A 20,428-nucleotide genomic window follows, 5' to 3' on the forward strand; every position below is an offset into this window, starting at 1 on the left:
GCTACCCTATCTCCTCTGAGATGCCTCCCTCTGCACTTCTTTTTCTCAACAGAGTAAAAACTCCTATCTTGTTTCATACACTATTATTTTATTTCCAGTCTCTATTACTACCTGGTGAACACAATTTCTAAATGATACACATATTTAATATTAATTGAAAATATTTTGGGATTTTAGGGTTAAATCTCTAGATATGAATAATGGCTCTCCCCCTCCCCCCACATTTCAATTTGTAAGAAAAAAACTAAGTGGTTATGTGAAGTTGTACTATTAATACATTTTGTGTAACTGTAAAGGATGACACTTGTAATGGGAACTATAAGTAGACAAAAATGAAAGCTTTATTCAATTATTTTATAACATGTATATGTGGACTTAAAAGAGGGGGAACATACAGCAATAGAATGTTAATAACTAGTTTTTCTTTACTTTTTGCAGATTTAGCTAACATAAGTACAATACTAATAGCAAAAGAGGGAGGAAAGATCAATCTATAGAGCAGTCGGATGGAGTGGTAAGGATTAATCATTTTCTCTTCAGAAGCTTCCCCCAATTCTCTTCGTCTTTTAAGATCCAGCTCTTTTGTGCAGCTCTCATGGATTCCCCTGTAGGAATTAACCTCTGCCCTTTATGCATTTATAGAATCAGGACTAAGGTACAGTGAGTAAGGCATTTGCCTTAGGCACAAAATTTAAAAGGGGGCCAAAAAGCTCAATAATCACGATAAATATTTGAATGGAATGTTTTAGCACACTATAGCATGCAGGCTGGTCTCCTCTTTTTGTAAATAAATTTTAAATAATACTTCGCTTTTATCTTTATTACAGAACTCAAATAGTGCTTTTTATAAACATCCTCTCTCAACAGGCCTATACTCATTTTTGTATTCCTCAGGCACCTACTACTCTGTTTTAAGCATAAAGGCCTCTTAAAAATATTAAATTGGCTCTATTGAAGGATTTTGCAAGAATATACTAGGGACTACAGGGTTAAATTTTCATAATTAAATTCAACTATAGCAAAAGGATACGCAGAGAGTGAAGAATGTTTTGAAAGTACTTATAATTCAGGTCTTGGGAATATCACCTGACTTCCCTATGACTAAAACCCTCCCCAGCCTAGAGAAACAGGGAATTATAATACTACTTTACATTCATATAGCATTTTGTCCTATATAAAGTGTTTTCTTTTAATCCTCACCTTAATCCTGCAAGGTAAGTATTACTATTCCAATTTACTATGAAGAAATTGAGAAGGTAAGTGACTTGCCCAAGCAGTTATAGGCAGGAAGTGGCAGAGCTGGGGTTTTAACCCAGGTTTTCTGGGTCAAAATCCCATTCCCGCCCTGGCTTGTGTGGCTCAGTTGGTTGAGTGTCCTCTTGTGCACCAAAAAGTCTGGTTTGATTCCCAGTCAGTGTACATGCCCAGGTGGCGGGTTAGTCCCCAGGGTCAGGATGCATGCAGGAGGCAACAGATCGAGGTTTCTCTCTCACATCCATGTTTCTCTCTCTCTCAAATCAATAAAAACATATATTTAAAAAATCCCACTCCTTTCTTCTTCAAGCGCTAAGTCTTAGGCTTGACTGAGGAGAAACAATTTAATAGAGCAACTATCATAGCGTGTATTCTGTTTATGAAACAATATCAGTAGCACCTTAAACAGCAGTATTTTACCAAGCATACTCATTAATAATTAAAATTCTTCTGATTTTTATGTGTATGTGTTCAATGACATAGATTGTCTTGTAGCATAGCATTAAATGTTTTATGATTAAGCGTGGAAACCTGCATATTGACATGTCAAAGGACGGGGATATTATGCAATACTTGAGTATGTTTCAAGCTACAGCTGTCCTACTGATGTGCAAAACATTCTGCGAAGAATGTAAATCATACATGTTTGCTTCTTTATGAAAAGAACATTTGGCGAAGTCTGAATTTTCAGCTGAAAAAGGTTATTTAAATGTGAAATTAAAGTACTTCAGAGTTAGGAGTTAAGCCTGATGGATATTTTTTTTCTTCATACTTAGGGGGAAAATACCTATGACTGTATTTTAAAACTCTATATGGTAATTAAATTTGTTTGAGAGTCTATAACTGCTTCAAGTATAATTTCCGTCAGCATATAATAAAGGCATAACCCAAACCGAAAATGTCTATTATTAGCCAATCTAGTAGATTTCTTATAAAAAGTATGGGTTCTCCCCATTGATTGTTGCCCGGAGAATTAAAAAAACTTCAGTCTTCCTTTGATAAGCTGGTAGGGAGTTCCCAGGAAAGCCTCATTGTCAAACACCACCGGAGCTCACAACAAATCCAACGCATTTCATTCTGGGGAACGGCAACCGGTCATCAACGACTGTTCATTGAATGCTCACGGGGTGCCGGGCAGTGCCAGGGGATTTGTCTGCATCAAAGGCTTTCTAAGGGGAGCCTGAAGATCTGCAGACGTCTCCAAAGATGCAGGGCGGCTACCTGGAAGGAACAGTCCGAACCGACCGGAGCGCTAGGGGCTCCCAGCACCCACAGGCGACTCTGGCGCGGAGACCCCCGCTGGGTGCCACGCCACAGGCCGGCGGGGGACGCGCCGGAGCACCCCCGGGCCCTGGACACGCCCAGCGCTCCCGGCCCGGGGCAGGGCCGACTGCGGCAATGGCGGCCCCGACCGGCCACCCCGTCCTCGCCCTTCCCCCACGCCGCGCTCCCGCTCCCACTCCCACCCCCCACCCCCGGCTCGCACCATCTCCCAGTCGCCAGGCCCCGGCTGGTTCTCGCGAGATCCGGGCAACTGAGCGCTCGGGGCCTTTTCAAATCGGGATCCGTTACCGCTTTCCCGGCCGCCGCCATTGTCACGCTCGGAGCCTCTCAGCGCGGGCGGCCGAGGCGGAGGTAGTGGCGGCGGGATGGCGGACGCTGACAAGGCCGAGGTGCCCGGCGCCGCGGGGCACGACAGCCCGCTGGCACAGCCCGCCGAGCCGCCGGGGGAGGCGCGGCGAGAAGCGCACCCGCCGGAGGCGGAGAAGCAGCCCCCTCAGCACAGCAGCGGCTCCAACGGCGTTAAAATGTATTGTCTTTTCCTCCGGGGGCCGGGACGCGGTGGGGGACGGGAAGTCGGCCTGGGGGGGGGGGGGGGACGGCCTGGGCCTCGGGGGGAACGGCCCTGGGCCGCGGGGCGCGGGCGGAGCAGGTGCAGCCGGGCTGCTCCCAGGCCCGAGCCTCCCGCTCCGGGCGCGGCGAGCGGGGTGCGGGGGGCGGCGGCCCCGTGCCGTTTGCAGCCGGAGGTCACGGCTGAGCCCCGCCGCCCCGGCTGCCGCCGGAGAGCCGGCCAGCAAAGCCCGGCGGCCGGCGCGGTTTGCTGGGAAATGGTCCCGCGTTTAAAGGCCAGTAGTTAGTGTTCATCACTAGGGAGTATCTAGGGATGACATCATCGGACATTTCCTCCTCGCCGCGGAGGCGGGACGCGTTTCCGAGGACTGTCCGCGCGCCTCCCCGCCTCGCGCTGCGCGGCAGACCTCCAGTCGTTCTGCTGTTTTCCAAAGTAAACACGCACTTGTGAACAGATAGGTACCGAGGGGAAGTTTACTAACGGGCTGTGAGGCTGAATCCATTGTGCTACCCTTGAATTGGAAGAGGTGCTTTTGAAAAGGGAAATGTAAGCCTTGCTCGCCCTTCCCGGCCCCCAAATGTTTGTCTACCGTGCAGGTATTTTTTTTTTTTTTTTTTTTTTTTAAAACAGTGTGTGATGGTAGGTTCTTAATTCTGGTATGGTGGCATAGTAGGATTTTTTTTTTTTAATTGAGGGAAATCCACTACTTTTAAGATTGCACCTGTCATTAGGACCTATGAAGAATTGAGTTGACGCGAATTCATACTAATTTCTAGTTAGTGTAAGGAAATGTTACGCTCCCCTTTGTTGTTGTTATGGGGGTGTGTGTGAAGGCGGGCTTTATTTGCATATGCCCAGCTCTTTAAACCTGAAGTGGGAAGGAGGTTGTTAATTTAGTGAAAACATCGTTTTCCTTCTCTCAGCTATTCCTCAAGAGTGGAAAGCAGTGGACATGTGCTCCCACTACAATAGACCAGGGAAGTGGTCTTGCTTTTCTTTTGTGTAAAAATGTTTGAAAGTGTAGTAAATCTGGCCCAGCCTGTCTAAGGGTTGATTGCAGATGAGGTTAGTTGTGGCACTCCTGCTCTCAGTTGGGTGTGGACAGGATAGGCGCTATCTTTAGGCAGAATGGAGGTAAAGGTACAGGGAGTGTGTTCCTAGGTGGAATGCGGTGCACCTCCGCAGCCCAGGGACCAAAAGTGACTGAAGCACTTTCTACCATGCCTACCAAATTGTGCGCTTTCAGGGATTGGGCATCATAAATATGAATGAAAACCAGTGAAATGATACATTTAAAATGTGCTTTTTAAAAATATCTCAACATGGGCCTGCCACCCTTTTCTCCTGAACAGAAAGTACAGCCTTGGATTACAGAGAGAAACCCTACTGAACTTGGATATAAACAGTGTAGTAGTGTCAGTACAGGTAAAGCTGCTGTCTAAACCTCCATCAGATCTAAAAGTCTCTAATCCCTTTTAAAGTCTCTTTGTGGTTTACTTAGACAGGAGAGGAGAGAGGCGGAAAAAGAATCTCTTTAACTTCTAATTGAGGAAAAAGAAAATACAAGGTGAAGAAATTAAGAAATGTGACTATTAAATACAGATACAGATCCTTTTCATACTGCTTATAGTTCATCTCTCTCCTGTCCTCTTTTCCAAGAAGTTGAGTGAAGAGGCAAGTTTACTTTCAGGAGTTTCTTGAACTGCCTATTACATAAAAACATAATCCAGCATGGTCCCTCTCACTGAATAACTAGGTACATTTACCTGTATCAACCTAAGAACCTTTTTTGACCCTGTGAACCAACGGGTGGAGTAGTTAACCCAACGCATAAACTTCAGTTGATTTCCATGTTTTTAATAATAAGAATTCATAGAGATGATAAAAATTGCCAAGTATTGCCTTAAAATATATATTGGTCAGAAGTGAACACAATGTCTCTTGTTATCAAGATTGAAATGACTTTTGCTGAGGTTAATCGATAGTCATTGAAGATGGAGACCACTATGTCTTATTCATCTTTTATCCCTGAGGCCTTATACTTAAAAAGGCCCAATAAGTATTTGTTTAAGAAGTGTAGAAGTAAACTTTTATGGTCATGAAACTCACATACAGAAGATTTAGTGGGTATGTTCACATCTTTTGACAAGAAATTAAAGATGTTTTCCTAGTGTAGTCTTTTGCTTTGCGCTGAATGGTATACTAGCTCTCCTTTTCTTAAGTGAGTAAGAGGAAAAAGAGTATTGTTATAACTCCTCATTATTCAAGTGTGATTAAGTAGTACCTTGGAGTATGTGGAGATTGTTAGTTACATTAGGATACTAGCATAAAAGTTTAAAGCATTGGAGTAGGGTGAAGTGGTTGAAGTAGAGTAGTACTTTTTTTATCATGTTAGGAATAAAGAATGGAACTGGACTTAATTTTGGATCTCATACTATAGCTTTATGTTCTTAAAATCATATTAAAACTATGTTTTCTTATTTGATGTCCCATATTGACTTTTCAGGAATTTATGTTATAATTTGGGTGGGCATAATTCAGCCTTAAGCGTAAATAACTTAAAATAGTCAACATGTACAACAGTATAGTGATTCCCGGGGTGGGGGGAGATAGAAGAGGGTAAAGGGGTCGATAAATGGTGACTGAAAGATACTTACTTTGGGTGGTGAACACATAATACAATATACAGATGATATAGAATTGTACACTTGAAATCTATATCATTTTATTAACCAATGTCACCCCCAATAAATTTAATAAAAATTTTTAAAAACTGAATAGTCATAGTCAGTATTTCAAGTATGTTAAGAGGAAGGTTTGCTTAAATGAATAGTTTGGGAATTATTAAATGGAATTCTGAATATAGTACCAATATTTTAATATTATGTAGCATTGTTTTTCTAAGAGTTTTAACATATATTTTTACTGTGTCTTTCATAATGTATTTAAGACATATAAAGAGTTCAGAAATTGAGCAGTTATAGCTTAGTTTCTTAATCAAACCATACCTCTAGCTCTAAACTTCCATAGGTAGTCTTAATTATGCATTGTAAATTAGCAGTTGCCATTTTCAGTAGTGCAACTCTATACAGACAAGTAGTACTTGCTAGAGTTGGACAGGTGAGATGATCCCTTCTAGGATTTCCCATTTCTGAAAAGGGAAGATGTTTGACAGTGAAGGTGTCCCTGTCAGGGTCTGAAAAAGTGGCAAAGCAAGTTTGGCCCTAATATCTCTTAATTTTAGCAGTTTTCCTGGAAGACAGTAGCACCATCTGACTGTTTGCTCACTCAAGAATTAATATTTATCGAGCGCATGTTATGTGCAGTCACCATGCTAGATGCTGCTGATCCCAACACAGATAGTTTTTCTTTTTGTAGAGTTTTACAAATTATATGTATGACTGTGTTGTTAACCTGCTCAGAAAAGTGGTGTGTGAAAAGTTCTATATATCATGGAACAAGTGACTAGAATAAGATGTGTGTGTGGAGCACAGCAATGTATATATTCTCACAGTTGCTTGGTTTAGAAGATAATTTAGAGACTGGATTATAAAGCCTGATTGGTTATCAGAATAATCCAGGAAGCTGTAAAAAATTTAGATTCCTGGGTGTCACTCCCAGAGATTTTTATTAATGCATATTTATAAACAATTGCTTTAAAGTAAAAGTTTTAGTTAGTTTTAGATTCACTAGTGTAATTAGTGATTTAAAATAAATCTATTGTTCTGTAAAAAAAAAAAGATTTCTTTTGAAAAGTAAATTGCATTTTTAAAATACATATTTAAATTTTTTATCAACAGGATTTACTTTAAGTATATACTTGTATCCTACAGAAGGTTGATGGATAGCATCACATAGTTGAATTGTCGTTACAGTTTTATAAATTCAAAAATTTTTCGGTTAAGGCCTCATTAAAAAGTAGATTTATAAACTTCTAGTTGGTGTTGTGTTTAAGTGCTGCTTCCTCCTCCACCCCACCCCCCCATTATTGATAATACTAATAAAAATGACTTGATTCTCTTACCGTACCCTGTCCTAGTTTATAGGTTAAAACAGAAAATGTTGAGCATGAAAATATTAGTATACCTTATCAGTTTTCTATGTTGATCAAAACTGAAAATAGAAAAAAATTGAGTCATATGGTAGTGTGTGCATGTACAGATACGTAGATATAACTACGTATTTTAACTACGTTTTTAAGCAACAAGGGAGAAGAGTTCTGGGAAGAAACTGTTAACCTTTAAGAGATGAAATTTTTCAGGGTATCATTTTGTAAATTAATTTTTTAGAGTTCTGAATAAGGCCCAGAAAGTTAATTCTCCATAAAGGTGGCAATTTTACATACTGTAGGAATAAAATTACACATTTCCCCCTCTTAAGTTCTAATTACGTTTATTATGCATTATGAAGGGAAAAACTGGGTGATTGTTTGGATGCTGCAGCTATTTAATATAGAAAAAAAGGATTGTGAAGTGAGAATTTTGGTAACATGCCCAAATCCTTGCTTTGAAATGGCATTGGGTAATTTCATTGCCAGCAGTCTGACTCTTCATCTGCTTTGCTGAGATCTAACTTAGTGGAGAGTTTTGTGAAGTGAAGTGATAAATATTGAATATTTAATATAGACTTCCATTTTCTTGTTTTTAATTCATAGGGAGAATGATGAATCAGTGAAAGAAGAGAAATCTGAATTAAAGGAAAAATCTACAGGAAATAAGAAGACTCATAGATTTCATCCTTATTCAAAAGACAAGAATTCGGGCACTGGAGAAAAGAAGGGTCCAAATCGTAATAGAGTTTTCATTAGCAACATCCCATATGACATGAAATGGCAAGCTATTAAAGATCTAATGAGAGAGAAAGGTAAACATCTTTGATAAACCCACTGTTGGGTAATCTTCATATAGAAGGGGGAGGGGACTAAGTGAACTTTTTTTATACCTATGAGCCAAACAGACTCAAAAAACCGATTTTTGTTCATTTCTTAACACGTGAATTAATCATTCCCTCTTCTTTCACTTGACACAATTTCATTACAAGGTAGTATGGATAAATAAAGTTTTTTTTCTTTTCTTTTTGTTATTTCAGTGGGATAGTAGTGAGCCAGCATATGCATGCCACCAAGAATTTTGTTAAAGTGATTGCTTTGTTTAGTTGAAGTTTTTATAGATTTTAAAGGACTATTGCATTAGTTAAGCAATACATTTAGCTGTTAAAGTATGAATAATAAGGTCTGATTATTTTTTTTTCCAAAAGCTGTTTTGTTATTATCTTGGTGGAGTCTGGAATCTGGCTGTGGAATTCATTTTGTTTGCATTGTCATGAATGCGATGATGCTGTCTCTGCAGTTCTATATTAAAATTGCGTTACTGCTGTTTCAGTTTTGTTTTCAGAATAACCTGAAAACCTTCATTTTATATACATGGTTGGTTTTGGGGAAAAATAATTTTAATACTTGATCTTGTAAAAGTTAGTTTTGTTATCTCTTGAAAAATTGAGTTTCAACAGTCCTGCAAACTATGTACTTGGCTTTGAGGCTGATCTCCTCTAATAAATTAAAAAAAAATTGCATTGGTGTATCTGTTGTAAGGTGACAACTATTTGATTGGTTTTATTCATTGACTTTATTTAGAAAGTGTGTGGCTTGCTGTGAAGCATGACTTGTAAATTTAGTTTGATGGCAAAACATGATTGAAGACATTCAGGTAGGAAGTCACCTTAAAACAGCTGTTGTGTGTAGGCGACTAAAGTTATTTGAAAAGTGCTAATGTTGATGTTTTTAATATGATAGGCTAAGGGACCATTTGTATGTATATGTGCATTTGTTCACCAACTATATCATGCTGGCCAAAATATGATCTGTAGTATGAATTAGGTTAATATGGTTGTTAGCTTTTTTAGAGAATGTGGATGATGTACATTTCTGAAAATTAGTTAAATTTACATAGCCATTGACAGGAGGTATGCTGGTCTGGTTTTGATTGTTGGTGAATAATAGGTGCTTTTCTGTAGAGTTGTGCACAGGTGTGCAGTAAAGCAAGATATTGGTGTTTAAATGTATTGTTTCTTGGTATCTTCCTTTTGTATGTCTTATGTAGTTGGTGAGGTTACATACGTGGAGCTCTTTAAGGATGCGGAAGGAAAATCAAGGGTAAGTGCTGTGGGCAGTAATCTGCTTGAGGTTTAAAAGTTCCTCAGCAGTTTACTTTTTGTATAATACTTGTACCAGTTTTTGGAAACTTAAGTTTCATTTTGTTTTACTTTATTATGCAAGATTTGAGGCTTTATATTAGCAAGTCTGACACTTATACAAATCAAGCTAGCTGCCTGGAAGGGATGGGTTTTGTAAATGCTCAAAAAGAGCATTCACTTTTTTAATGCTCTAAGGTAATGCTTCTTCTTAGACTATAGATTTTAATGTAGGATTTTTTTTTTTGTTGTGTTTTGATGTCTTCAAGGTTATTTTAAAAGTCACTGAATTGATAATATTCCTTAAGAGTTCTATGAGAGGCCTGTAATTTAAAGGTGTTACTTCAGAATGTTTGTTTGGAATTTATACTGAAAAAAACTTAATTTGGTAGCCTACAGGACTACATAAGAGGCAGTGCCCTGATCAATTGGTATGAATGACACTGATAATTAAATTGACCTAGAAGGGATTGGGCGATAGTCAATTTTGATTTTTGGCAACAAACAAGAAAGAATATGCTGAAGAAAGAATGGAAAGCTCTTAACAGTGTTTAATTTTATTAGCAAAAAAACAGTTGGGTGCATGAAAAATAAAAAGTTTGTCATTGCATCTAGTGACACTTTGAATAGTAACAATGACAAGGAATTATTTTTAAAATGATACTACAAATTTGTTTCTTTAACATAGGTGACTTTTTTTACATTCTTGCAACTGGCTGCTGTTAAATTGTATGCAGCCAGTTTGAGAACTTTGTTAAAAGTGAGATTAATATTTCCTATTTTGATTTTAATAAAATTGAAAAATATACATTAAAAACTATTTATGCACAATGTAGCTCCTGAAAATATTTATAACTGTGTAAGGATAGGGATATTGGAGTCTTCAATTATTTCTTTGAATTAGTTTTCATTGAATTTGTGCAATGATATTACATTGGTTTAAACTTAAAGAAGAATCATCTAAAATGTGCTTCAAGCTTATGCTAGATCCTACTATCTTAAAAAGATATTTAAAACTGACAAAAAATTTGTGGTCACTTGCCTTTTATGTTCTGGAGGTGTAAAAGAAAAAAAATGACAATTGATTTTAATGACTTAAATGTTAGACTCTACTATTAACTTCGTCTACTGATAAAACTTTTTTTCTTTTGCATATATTGACAAATCTACCTGGATATAGGGTTGTGGGTAAGAATTTTTTTTAAGTATCTTAAGTCAAATTTAAACTTCTGATTGTAAAAAATAACCTTAGTACATTAAAATTTCCTCCCAATTTTTCTCTCAATTAAGTGTGGTTGAATTTAAAGATGAAGAATTTGTAAAGAAAGCACTAGAAACCATGAACAAATATGATCTTAGTGGAAGACCCCTGAATATTAAAGAGGTAAGATTGCTTATATTTGGAATAATGTAAACATTTGAATATAAGGACATGTTTTCTTTGTATTTTTATCATTGGTAATGCATTTGTCTGACTACAACATTTTTTTTAGCATAGATTCTTATTAAAGTATTATCTATTGATGACAATTTTGCTTGTACATGATTTTCTATTTGCCCTTAAGCAGTTGTCCTAATATTTGATTTGCTCCAAATTATTATAAGCAGAGGAACATGATTTAAAGAAATTTCAGGACCCAAGCCCTGGCCAGTACGGGTTGGTTGGACATCGTCCTGTGCACCAGGAGGTTGCCAGTTCGATTCCCAGTCAAGGGCATGTGCCTGGGTTGTAGGCTGGGTCCCTGGTAGGGGTTGTGCAGGAGGCAGCCAATTGATGTTACGCTCTCACATTGATGTTTTTCTCCCTCTCCCTTCCTGTCTCTAAAAATCAATAAACTATTCTTTTTAAAAAAAATTAAAGATGACACACTTTAGGTGTTGACTTTATTTGGTATATTTATTTTCAGTTTTTAGATTGTGTTTAATTTGAGAAATGTAGATTATCAAAGCTTGCTTAATAATGCAAATACCTTATGGATTTGAATAAAATTGATACTTTTAATAACATTAACCTGAAATTATACCAGATTAAAATTTTTAAAAAGTTACATCTATTAGCGAAATTTATAACTGGAACTTGTAAACCCCTAAAATGGAGATGTTCCCTTTGTATGGAATTGTTGCAATATAAATACGTTGATAAAAGAATGATTGGAAGATACATAAAAAAAACCCTAACTATTTATAGTTTGGTGTAAATTGACCTTAGAAATAATTAGCTTGAATAGCAATCATTTTCCTCTCTTCCTTTAGTTCATATTGTTAATCTTATCTGAATAGTTTGATCACAGACCAGTTTTGTATATATCCTTGCTGAAGTCTGTATTAAAAAAGATAGAGTATACAACTTGGGAACCCTGAAGAGTCTCCATTAGCACAGATGTTAATCATTGGTAATAGAGCTGTACTATCGGTCACAGTTTAACTTAGTATAGTAGTGATTTGAGTCCCAGCTCTGTCACTTCTAGCTGTGTGAGTAGACATGTTACTTATTCTCTAAACCTTAGTAATTGAATAGTACTACAGATAATACTTACCTAATAGGGTATTTATAAGGATAAATTAGATACATGGTAAAGAACTTAGTCTGTGGCATAAGAGAACCTGTGTGACCCAGGGCAAACTACTTAAGCTCTCTATTTCTTTGTTTTCTTATTTCTAAAATGGGAATAATACTAGAATCTATTAATAGTGTTATAAGGAGTCAAAGAGTTAATATATATAAAACATTTAATAAATGTTAGCTATTTGTTATAATTGTGGTATTATATAAAGCACTTAGCATATTGCTCAAAATATTGTAACTACATAATAAATGTTAGCTGTAATAATAATTATGATTGTCGTTATTCCTGTCCAAGGTGTAGATGTTACTAGTCATTGTTCTCTTGTTCCTTAGTATGAGGTGATAATGCAGTATTTTCCCTTTATCTGCAATGGCTGCATTCCAAGACCCCCAGTGGATGCCCGAACCCTAAGTATATTCTGTTTTTTTCTATACATATTACCTTTTCACTTAAAGGAAGCTCTGTACAGCTTCCCTTTGTCATATTCGAATTGCCATCATCACTACTCTTGCACTTTGGGGCCATTATTAAGTAAAATAAGGTCACTTGAACACAAGTACTGTGATACCATGATAGTTGATTTATAACCGAGGTGGCTTCTAAGTGACTAAAGGGTGGGTAGTGGTATACAGTGTGAATGAGACTGGACAAAGGCCTGATTCATGTCCCAGGCTGGATGGTGTGAGACAGCACAAGATTTCATAATAATACTCAGGACAGCACACAATTTAAAACTCATGAATTGTTTATTTCTGGAATTTTTCATTTAATATTTTCAGGTGGTTGTTGCCCATGGGTAACTGAAGCCAAGGAGAGTGAAACCATGGATAAGCAGAGACTGCTATAGCTTAAAATGAAAGGCCAGGCTACTAACATACACAATATAAAAGTACCTCGAACCTCTCTATTTGAGTTAGTTTCTCACTTCCTTTCTAACCCTGTTTGAGCCTGGGGTTTCTTCTTTTTTTTTTCTTCTGACTGGGAAGTGGAGAATTGGTAGAGAAAGTTTAGACTGTTATGGTCTGTGCCAGCCCATTTATTTAGTGGTTTTTATGTGTAGGCCAGGACCAGTGTTCCAGAAATGTGTTGATATTCTAAATAATTTCCCATAAGGGTGACATTTGTAGAAAACCATTCTTCTGGGAAATTATTATTTTGAGGATTATGATTTACTGTTTTATGATGTTTCTTATTCTTCAAAAGACAAATATTACAGATTCCCAGTGTTTTTATTTTTAATTGGAAGAAAAGTGTATTGGATGCTAAAGGCCAGGTCCATGTCTTTTGTGTTCTTTTAAGTTTTAGCACATTGTGGATACTCAGTATTTCAGAGACCCTAGAATAGAGTTATGTGATCCGTGCCAATATAGGATACTTCCATTTTTAACCCTTTTAAGAGGAAAAAATTGTATAGGTTGGCCTAGCTAAATGGTGAGATGTTCTTTATTCAGTTACCTTTTTTGGATTAATATCACTAAAGGCCCCTTTTCTGGGAATATCGGATTTACAGATGGGTCAGTGCTGAGGTCAGTGCTGAGAACTACTAGTGAGAGTCTAAGGAAAAATTTATTTCCAATGTTCCTTTACAGGTATTAGAATTTCACTTTTCATGTAATTCAATGGGGTTTAGTAACAGTTGTAAACTTATTATAGGCTCTCTACTAGCATTAGCAGGCAATGACTGGCAGGCTGACATCCAAGGTAAAAAGAGGAATAAAAACTATTTATATAGTAGGTAATTTGTGTTATATAAATTGTATTGTATATATGTTTTTTTAAAAATATGGCTTTATTGATTTCAGAGGGAGGAAGGGAGAGGGAGAGATAGAAATATCAGTAATGAGAGTCACTGATCAGCTTCCTCTTGCACCCCCCCTACTGGGTATTGAGCTGGCATCCTGAGCATGTGCCCTGACCGGGAATCAAACCTTGACCTCCTGGTTCATAGGTCAATGCTCAACCACCAACCACACTGCTGGGCTGTACATATGCTTTATATATATGTATATATATTTGTATATGTCATGTACATAGAAGACAAATCAAGACATAGTAATATGCTTTATTAATATTAAGAGCAAACAACCTATCTTAATAGTTCATGAGCATCTATTCTTTTGTGTTCTTCTCCATAGGTAACCACAATCTTGACTTTTGTATTTGTACAAGATTTTGAAACCTTAGACCTAAAGCATTTATTGTTTCATAGCATTCTTTAAAATAATTTATTTCCTTACTTCCATATTTCTTTTTATTCTTCATGGTGAAGAAATATATTGGAGGCCAAAATACCTTTACTTGTGCATTCACTTTTTTACCTTCTATTCTCCCAGCCTTTCTAGAGAATTTAGTATCTAGAGAATGTATTAAAGTCACCAAACTTTCTTTTTATTGGTATTTCCAGACAGGCCAGCAGAGTAGAGTTGATGCTTACATATATCATAATCATTTGGTATTGCAGATGATAGCCTATTACTGTGTTTGTGTGGTTTAAAAATTTTTTTTGTTTTTTGCATTTCACCTAGTGAGATGAGTGAGAAGTATATTTGAACTTGCTTTTCATTGGTTTAAAGGTAGAATATTTCTCTTATAAAGTTAATGAGCCAAAAAAAGAGCAATGTTTACTATCATTCTTCATTTGGACATTTAGCCTTTATTCCCTCTGTGCACCCGATCTTAGATCATAATCATGAGGAGGGAAAGCATTTAGAAGGTGGATAATTATATTTTGCTTCTTCAGAAATGAAACTTGCACATTATCGTAGTTCCCCTCTACCCCAATATTCCTGGGTAATTCAGTGTGGCATTGCGTTGGTCATCTAGCAATGACAATTCATTATTAGTGCATTTGGGAAAGAAAAGAGTTGCAGTAAGTATTTTGTTCCTGTTTGAGTTATGTGTATTTATGTGTATGTGTATATACTTTTAAAATAGTACAAGGGCAAAATTAAACTATTTCAAGTTCTTAAGTGACTTTAGTGATTGGAAAGAGGTATTTAATTTACATCCCTGGAGACTGTAATCTTTTATCTGTCCACAGGTTTTTATGGGACTGAATTTTCTGGATGAGAAAAAAGCTCACTCTTTAAGAGGGCCAATATTTAACCCAGATGGGATAGCTACTGTAGAATTTGAAGTTGCTGTTTTAATTATATAGACTTTCTGATGTATCTAGTGGCATTTAACATTCAATGTGTGTTATAGGATCCTGATGGAGAAAATGCTCGTAGGGCATTGCAACGAACAGGAGGATCATTTCCAGGAGGACATGTACCCGATATGGGATCGGGGTTGATGAATTTACCACCTTCCATTCTGAATAATCCAAACATTCCTCCTGAGGTTATCAGTAATTTGCAGGCTGGTAGACTTGGTTCCACAATTTTTGTTGCTAATGTAAGTTTAAGCTTTAGTCTAAAATTTTGTCATTCAGATATGTAGTTCTAATTATGAGATTATTTAATTAGATGAATGGGTTATAGGTTTATAGAACATTTTATTTTTAACTAAAGTAAGCCAGACATAAATTATTGTAAACTGAAACCTAATTTAATTATATATATAAGGTTAGAGTGTATATACGAGTATTTAGAATTTTGAAAAAAGAGAACTGTGGAATTTATAAACACTTAGCAGTTCTTGACATTATTTACTTTTATTGTATGTGACTTTTGTTCATATTGGTAAGTAGATTTCTTTAGCTTTAAAATTTGATATTTGTGAATGTGCATGTTGTAGTTGGTTTGTCATTTGTTTGTTTTAAGCTTTTGAAAGTCAGTGATATCAACAATACTTTCCAAAATCTGAATTTCTCTCAGTAAAAATAGATGTGCAAGTTTCAAATGTACAAAACAGGATTGAGTAGGTGAGAGACTGTTTTGGGAATTTAAAAAAATTAAGGATAAGGAACAACATAGATGTAGCTTAACTAATTTTAAACAACTTAAGATCTTTGTATTTGAATATTATTGATATACTGTTTAACAAGAATTATAGTTCTTTATAGTTTGAGAGTTTAGAAAAGATTTGTTTGTATTATTTATAAATGGGGAGGGGTTTATTAGGTACGTAACTTTATATAATTTTATGTTAAGCTTGACTTCAAAGTTGGTTGGAAGAAGCTAAAGGAAGTGTTCAGCATAGCTGGAACTGTAAAGCGGGCAGATATTAAAGAAGACAAAGATGGCAAGAGCAGAGGAATGGGCACAGTCACTTTTGAACAAGCAATTGAAGCAGTTCAAGCAATTTGTATCCTGATTTACACTTTAGGGCTATTTAATAAGGTTGAAGAAGCTTAATACCAACCACTTTGTGGGAGTCCTGGAATTTAAGGTTGCCTGGCTTAGAAATGTGTGTTAGACTTTAGTCTCCAGTACGTAAAACCTTTTCTATGTCCAAGTACTAAAGTCACTCTTAAAACTTGAATTAGCCATATTGTACAGGCCTGGTATGAACCTTTTTCTACTTTCTCTTCCCGCCACAATTAATTATATGCATACATGCTCTTGACAGTTATGTAATCCATTGTAAATTAATACAATTGCTTTAAATGAAGCAGTGTTAAATTTTTTTTCTCAATGGTTGAATTAAAAGAATACATTTTATATATAAAATCAAACCTATAAAGCAAAGAATTGAAGTTTTTGAATATATAGAAGACACAATACAAATGAGTAAAATATTAAAGATGTTGATTAAAATACTAGATAGTCTGACTTGGATTATTAAAATGTGTTTGTATTCAAGTATAATTTTATAGTTGTCTTAACTGGCTTTCCTTGACTGAACCAACAGCTATGTTCAATGGGCAGTTTTTGTTTGATAGACCTATGCATGTGAAAATGGTGAGTTCCTATATATCACTTCATCTCTTCTCTTATCTGCTCTCTACATTGCAGATCTTTTTAGTTATATATTAACCTTATAATAAACTTTTTTGTAATTAGGATGACAAGTCTGTCCCTCATGAAGACTACCGTTCACATGACAGTAAAACACCACAATTACCACGTAAGTAAAAGCCATCAGAAAAATACAAACTCGTTTTTCAGTTTTATTATTTGCTAAGCAGAACTCCTTGTTTTTGTGCCTATATCCCAAGTTGCCCAAAGTTTGGAGTTATGCAGATAGTTTGGCATGATAGATTAGGAAGACAGACGATAAATATGTGCCATTTTTTTCTCTCTTTGGTAGTTTTTCCTCATTATAAAAGTAATATATACTAAAAAATTTGATTAGCTTACATACATGAGGGGAGAAAACTCTTTGTAATTTTACCTCCCATAAGCTATCTCCATTATAACATTTTTTGTATTTTTTTCCAGTCTCTCCTTCTATGTATATTTCTTACATAGTTGAGAATTACCACACAATAATTTTGTATTTTTTTTGTTTAAAATAGAGTGTAAGTATTATTCCATGTTGAAAATTATTTCCAAATATTTTTATTGAATGTATAATAGTCTATTATATGAATGCTCCATACTGTTATGTATATTTAGGTGTCTAATTTTTTTTTCCTTTAATCAACAACAAAGTAATTCATATCCTTTTGTATACAGATCTTTGGTATGTTTTAGTTACAGCCTTAAGATAGGTATCCTGAAGTAGATTTATAGGTTTTTCAAGGTATGCTCATTGATCAATATTATCAAAATGTTTTTCCAAAGGATTATAAAATCACAATGTAACGTACTTAACACCTGTGTCTCAATACCCCATCTGTAAAATGAGAGTGATAATAGTAACCTATTTCATGAAATTGGATGAGTATTGCGTGAGTTAATATATATAAAGCACTTAGCACAGTTTTCGAATAATGTAACCACTCAATAAATACTAGCTCTTGTTCTTACTGTTTTACTGTACCTTCTCTGGTTATTGTTAAACTTCTTAATAAAATACCTTAGATATACAGACAAACCTAAAATTACTCATGTATCCATCATAGTCCATATTTGTTTTAGGTGATTTTTCTTTAAAATAAAACTTTACAGATAAAGTTGAGATTCCTCTACTCCCCCGCCCACCTCTCACCAGATATCTTACCTTGAGGAAACAACTTATTATGAATACAGTGTTTGTCTTTTCGGTTTTAATAATTTGACTACACATTTATAAATCCACAAACGTTATATGGAATTGTTTTGCTGGATTTAAAATTTGGTGTGTGTGACATCATACTATATATATTATTCTGCAACTTGCTGTTTTTAGTTCAACATTGTTTTTTTGATATTCATTTATGTTGATACATTTAGCTCTAGTTCCTTCATTTTAACTGCTAATACCACATTTTATATGTTTTTCTGTTTCTTAGTTATTCTAATTTTTGTTATTAGAAGTAATAATTTGAAGAATGTGTGTGCTTTTTCTAATAGAATGATCTCTTCTCTTGATGTTTGCTAGAAATTACAGGTGAAACAGTCTGGCCTTGGTGTATTGTTTTGGGGAAGATTTTTAACTATTGATTGTTCATATTTTCTCTTGCTTCTTGAGTCACTTTTGGTTATTTCTGGTTTTCTAAGAATTTTACCATTTTTGTCCATTTTAAGATTTGTTGGCATAAAATAGTCTCTTAAAATTTTGCCATATCTATAGTTCTATCTTTTAAGTTTTCAAGGTTTGCAATTTATCTTTTTTTCTTGGTCAGTTTTGCTTAGAGATTTTTGTCAGTTTTATTAGTGCTTTCAAAGAACTAAATTTTGTTTTCGGTATTTTAATTTCTGCTCTAAGCTTTATTATTTTCTTCTATCTGTTTCTTTGGGTTTAGCCTCTTATTTTTGTCCTAACTCCTTAAGTTGACTATTTCACTAATTTGCAGCTTCTATTTTCTAATGTAAGTAGCTATGACTATAAATCTGGCTGCTTTATACAAGACTGTTATGGAGCGTTTTTATTGTTATTTACTTTTTATTAAATTACCGTTATAATTTTTTATTATTTTCTAACTTAACATTGTGGCCAGAGAAGATAGTCTATATCATTGTGGTTCTTTGGAATTAATTTAAATTTTGCATTTTGGCCTAATATATGGCACATTTTTATAAATATTCCAGGTGTGCTTGGTGAATGTAGTGTTTTGTATATGTTCAAGTTTTAAAATCATTTAAATGGTCTTATGGCTCCTAATAATTTTGTTTGCTTGTGCGGTCAGTTACTTAGAAGTGTATATGATAAAATCTCTCACTAAAATGGTGGATTTGTCTATTTTTTCTTATTTTTACTTTAAATGTTTTAAAACTACACTCATGTGGAATTTAATGAACAAACTGAACTACCGAGCAAAATAGGGACAGACTCATAGATAGAGAGCAGGCAGACAGCTCTGGTGTGTGTGTGGCAGGGTGTTGGGGGTGATTGTGGAGGGATTGAGGAAAAAAAAAAAAAAGAACTAATGGACATGGACAACAGTGTGGTGATGGTGGGGGAGAGTGTGGAGTTGGAAAAGGGCATAGAGGGGATAAATAGCGATAGAAAAAATAAAATAACAAATATTTTAAAGCTAACAGTAGGTGCATCCAAGTTTAGAAAAGATGTTTTCCCATTGAATCCAAATTTTATCATTATAGAGTGATTTTACTTTCAGAAACTACTTTTTAGTCTTTTGTCTAATATTAATGTAGATACAACAGTTTTGTTTACATTTATTGATTTATTATCTTATTTTTCTCCTATCTTTCTCTTTTAGTGGTTATCCTAGAAATTTTAATGTCTTTATAAAGTCTCAAATTAATGTAATTATTCTCTTGCTCAATAATAGAGTGACCTTTGAATGCTTTAATTCTGATCATTTTTCTATTGAATTATATGCTTATTGCTCTGTTTTATTCCTGTATTTCTTTTTTTTTCTTTTTTTAACTCCACAAATCTGTCATTATTATTATTTACCTTTTTTTTTCCCCCCTTTGGTCTCATCATTTCTCTGCTTTCCCTAGACCCTGGCACTAATTTTTTCCCCTGAAGCATATATTTTAAAAGCTCTCTCATTGAGGATCTAATGTTAGTAAATTCTCTCAATTTTGGTTTTTCTACAGATGTATTCAAAGATAGTTTCATTTGTATAGTTTATAAGATTGATAGTTATTTTCTCTTAGCACTTTGAAAATATTCCATAGTCATCTGGCTTCTATTGTTGCTACTAAATCAGCTATCTGTCCTTTCTTTATGGGCAAGCTGTGTTCTTCATATAGCTGATTTTAAGGTCTTTGTCTTTGATATGCAATTTCACTACAGTGTAGGTGGCGTGGATTACTATTTATCAAGCTTTCATAATATGGATACTCATTTTTAAAGGATAAACTAGAATATTCTTAGCACATGTGTCTTTGAATATTGCCCCTTCTCCTTTTATAGGGCAGTTCTTTCTGTCTCCATCAAGCTCACCTTACCATTCAGGGTGTCATCTTTTTTTTTTTTTTTTTTAAATATATCTTTATTGATTTCAGAGAGAGGAAAGGAGAGGGAGAGAGAGAGATAGAAACATCAATGATGAGAGAGTCATTGATCGAGCCCACCTGGGCATGTGCCCTGACCAGGAATCGAACCCTGATCGCCTGGATCCCAG

General features: G+C 35.5%; 1 protein-coding gene across 2 annotated transcripts in view; it reads left to right on the top strand.

Moving 5' to 3' along the window:
- The first annotated feature begins 2,888 nt into the window (after nucleotides 1-2,888).
- Nucleotides 2,889-20,428, top strand: part of MYEF2 (myelin expression factor 2) — a 38,134-nt gene continuing 20,594 nt past the window's right edge. For both annotated transcript variants that reach the window (XM_087821666.1, XM_087821667.1), the window contains exons 1-9: nucleotides 2,889-3,064; nucleotides 7,761-7,969; nucleotides 9,205-9,257; nucleotides 10,476-10,483; nucleotides 10,586-10,679; nucleotides 15,067-15,258; nucleotides 15,957-16,110; nucleotides 16,657-16,706; nucleotides 16,809-16,872. In XM_087821666.1, the coding sequence (XP_087677792.1) occupies nucleotides 2,904-3,064; nucleotides 7,761-7,969; nucleotides 9,205-9,257; nucleotides 10,476-10,483; nucleotides 10,586-10,679; nucleotides 15,067-15,258; nucleotides 15,957-16,110; nucleotides 16,657-16,706; nucleotides 16,809-16,872 (985 nt within the window). In that variant the 5' untranslated portion in view covers nucleotides 2,889-2,903. The remainder of the gene's footprint in view (nucleotides 3,065-7,760; nucleotides 7,970-9,204; nucleotides 9,258-10,475; nucleotides 10,484-10,585; nucleotides 10,680-15,066; nucleotides 15,259-15,956; nucleotides 16,111-16,656; nucleotides 16,707-16,808; nucleotides 16,873-20,428) is intronic.

Source organism: Miniopterus natalensis, chromosome 1 (genome assembly GCF_054644295.1).
Source record: "Miniopterus natalensis isolate mMinNat1 chromosome 1, mMinNat1.hap1, whole genome shotgun sequence".
Classification (NCBI taxonomy): Eukaryota; Metazoa; Chordata; class Mammalia; order Chiroptera; family Miniopteridae; genus Miniopterus; species Miniopterus natalensis.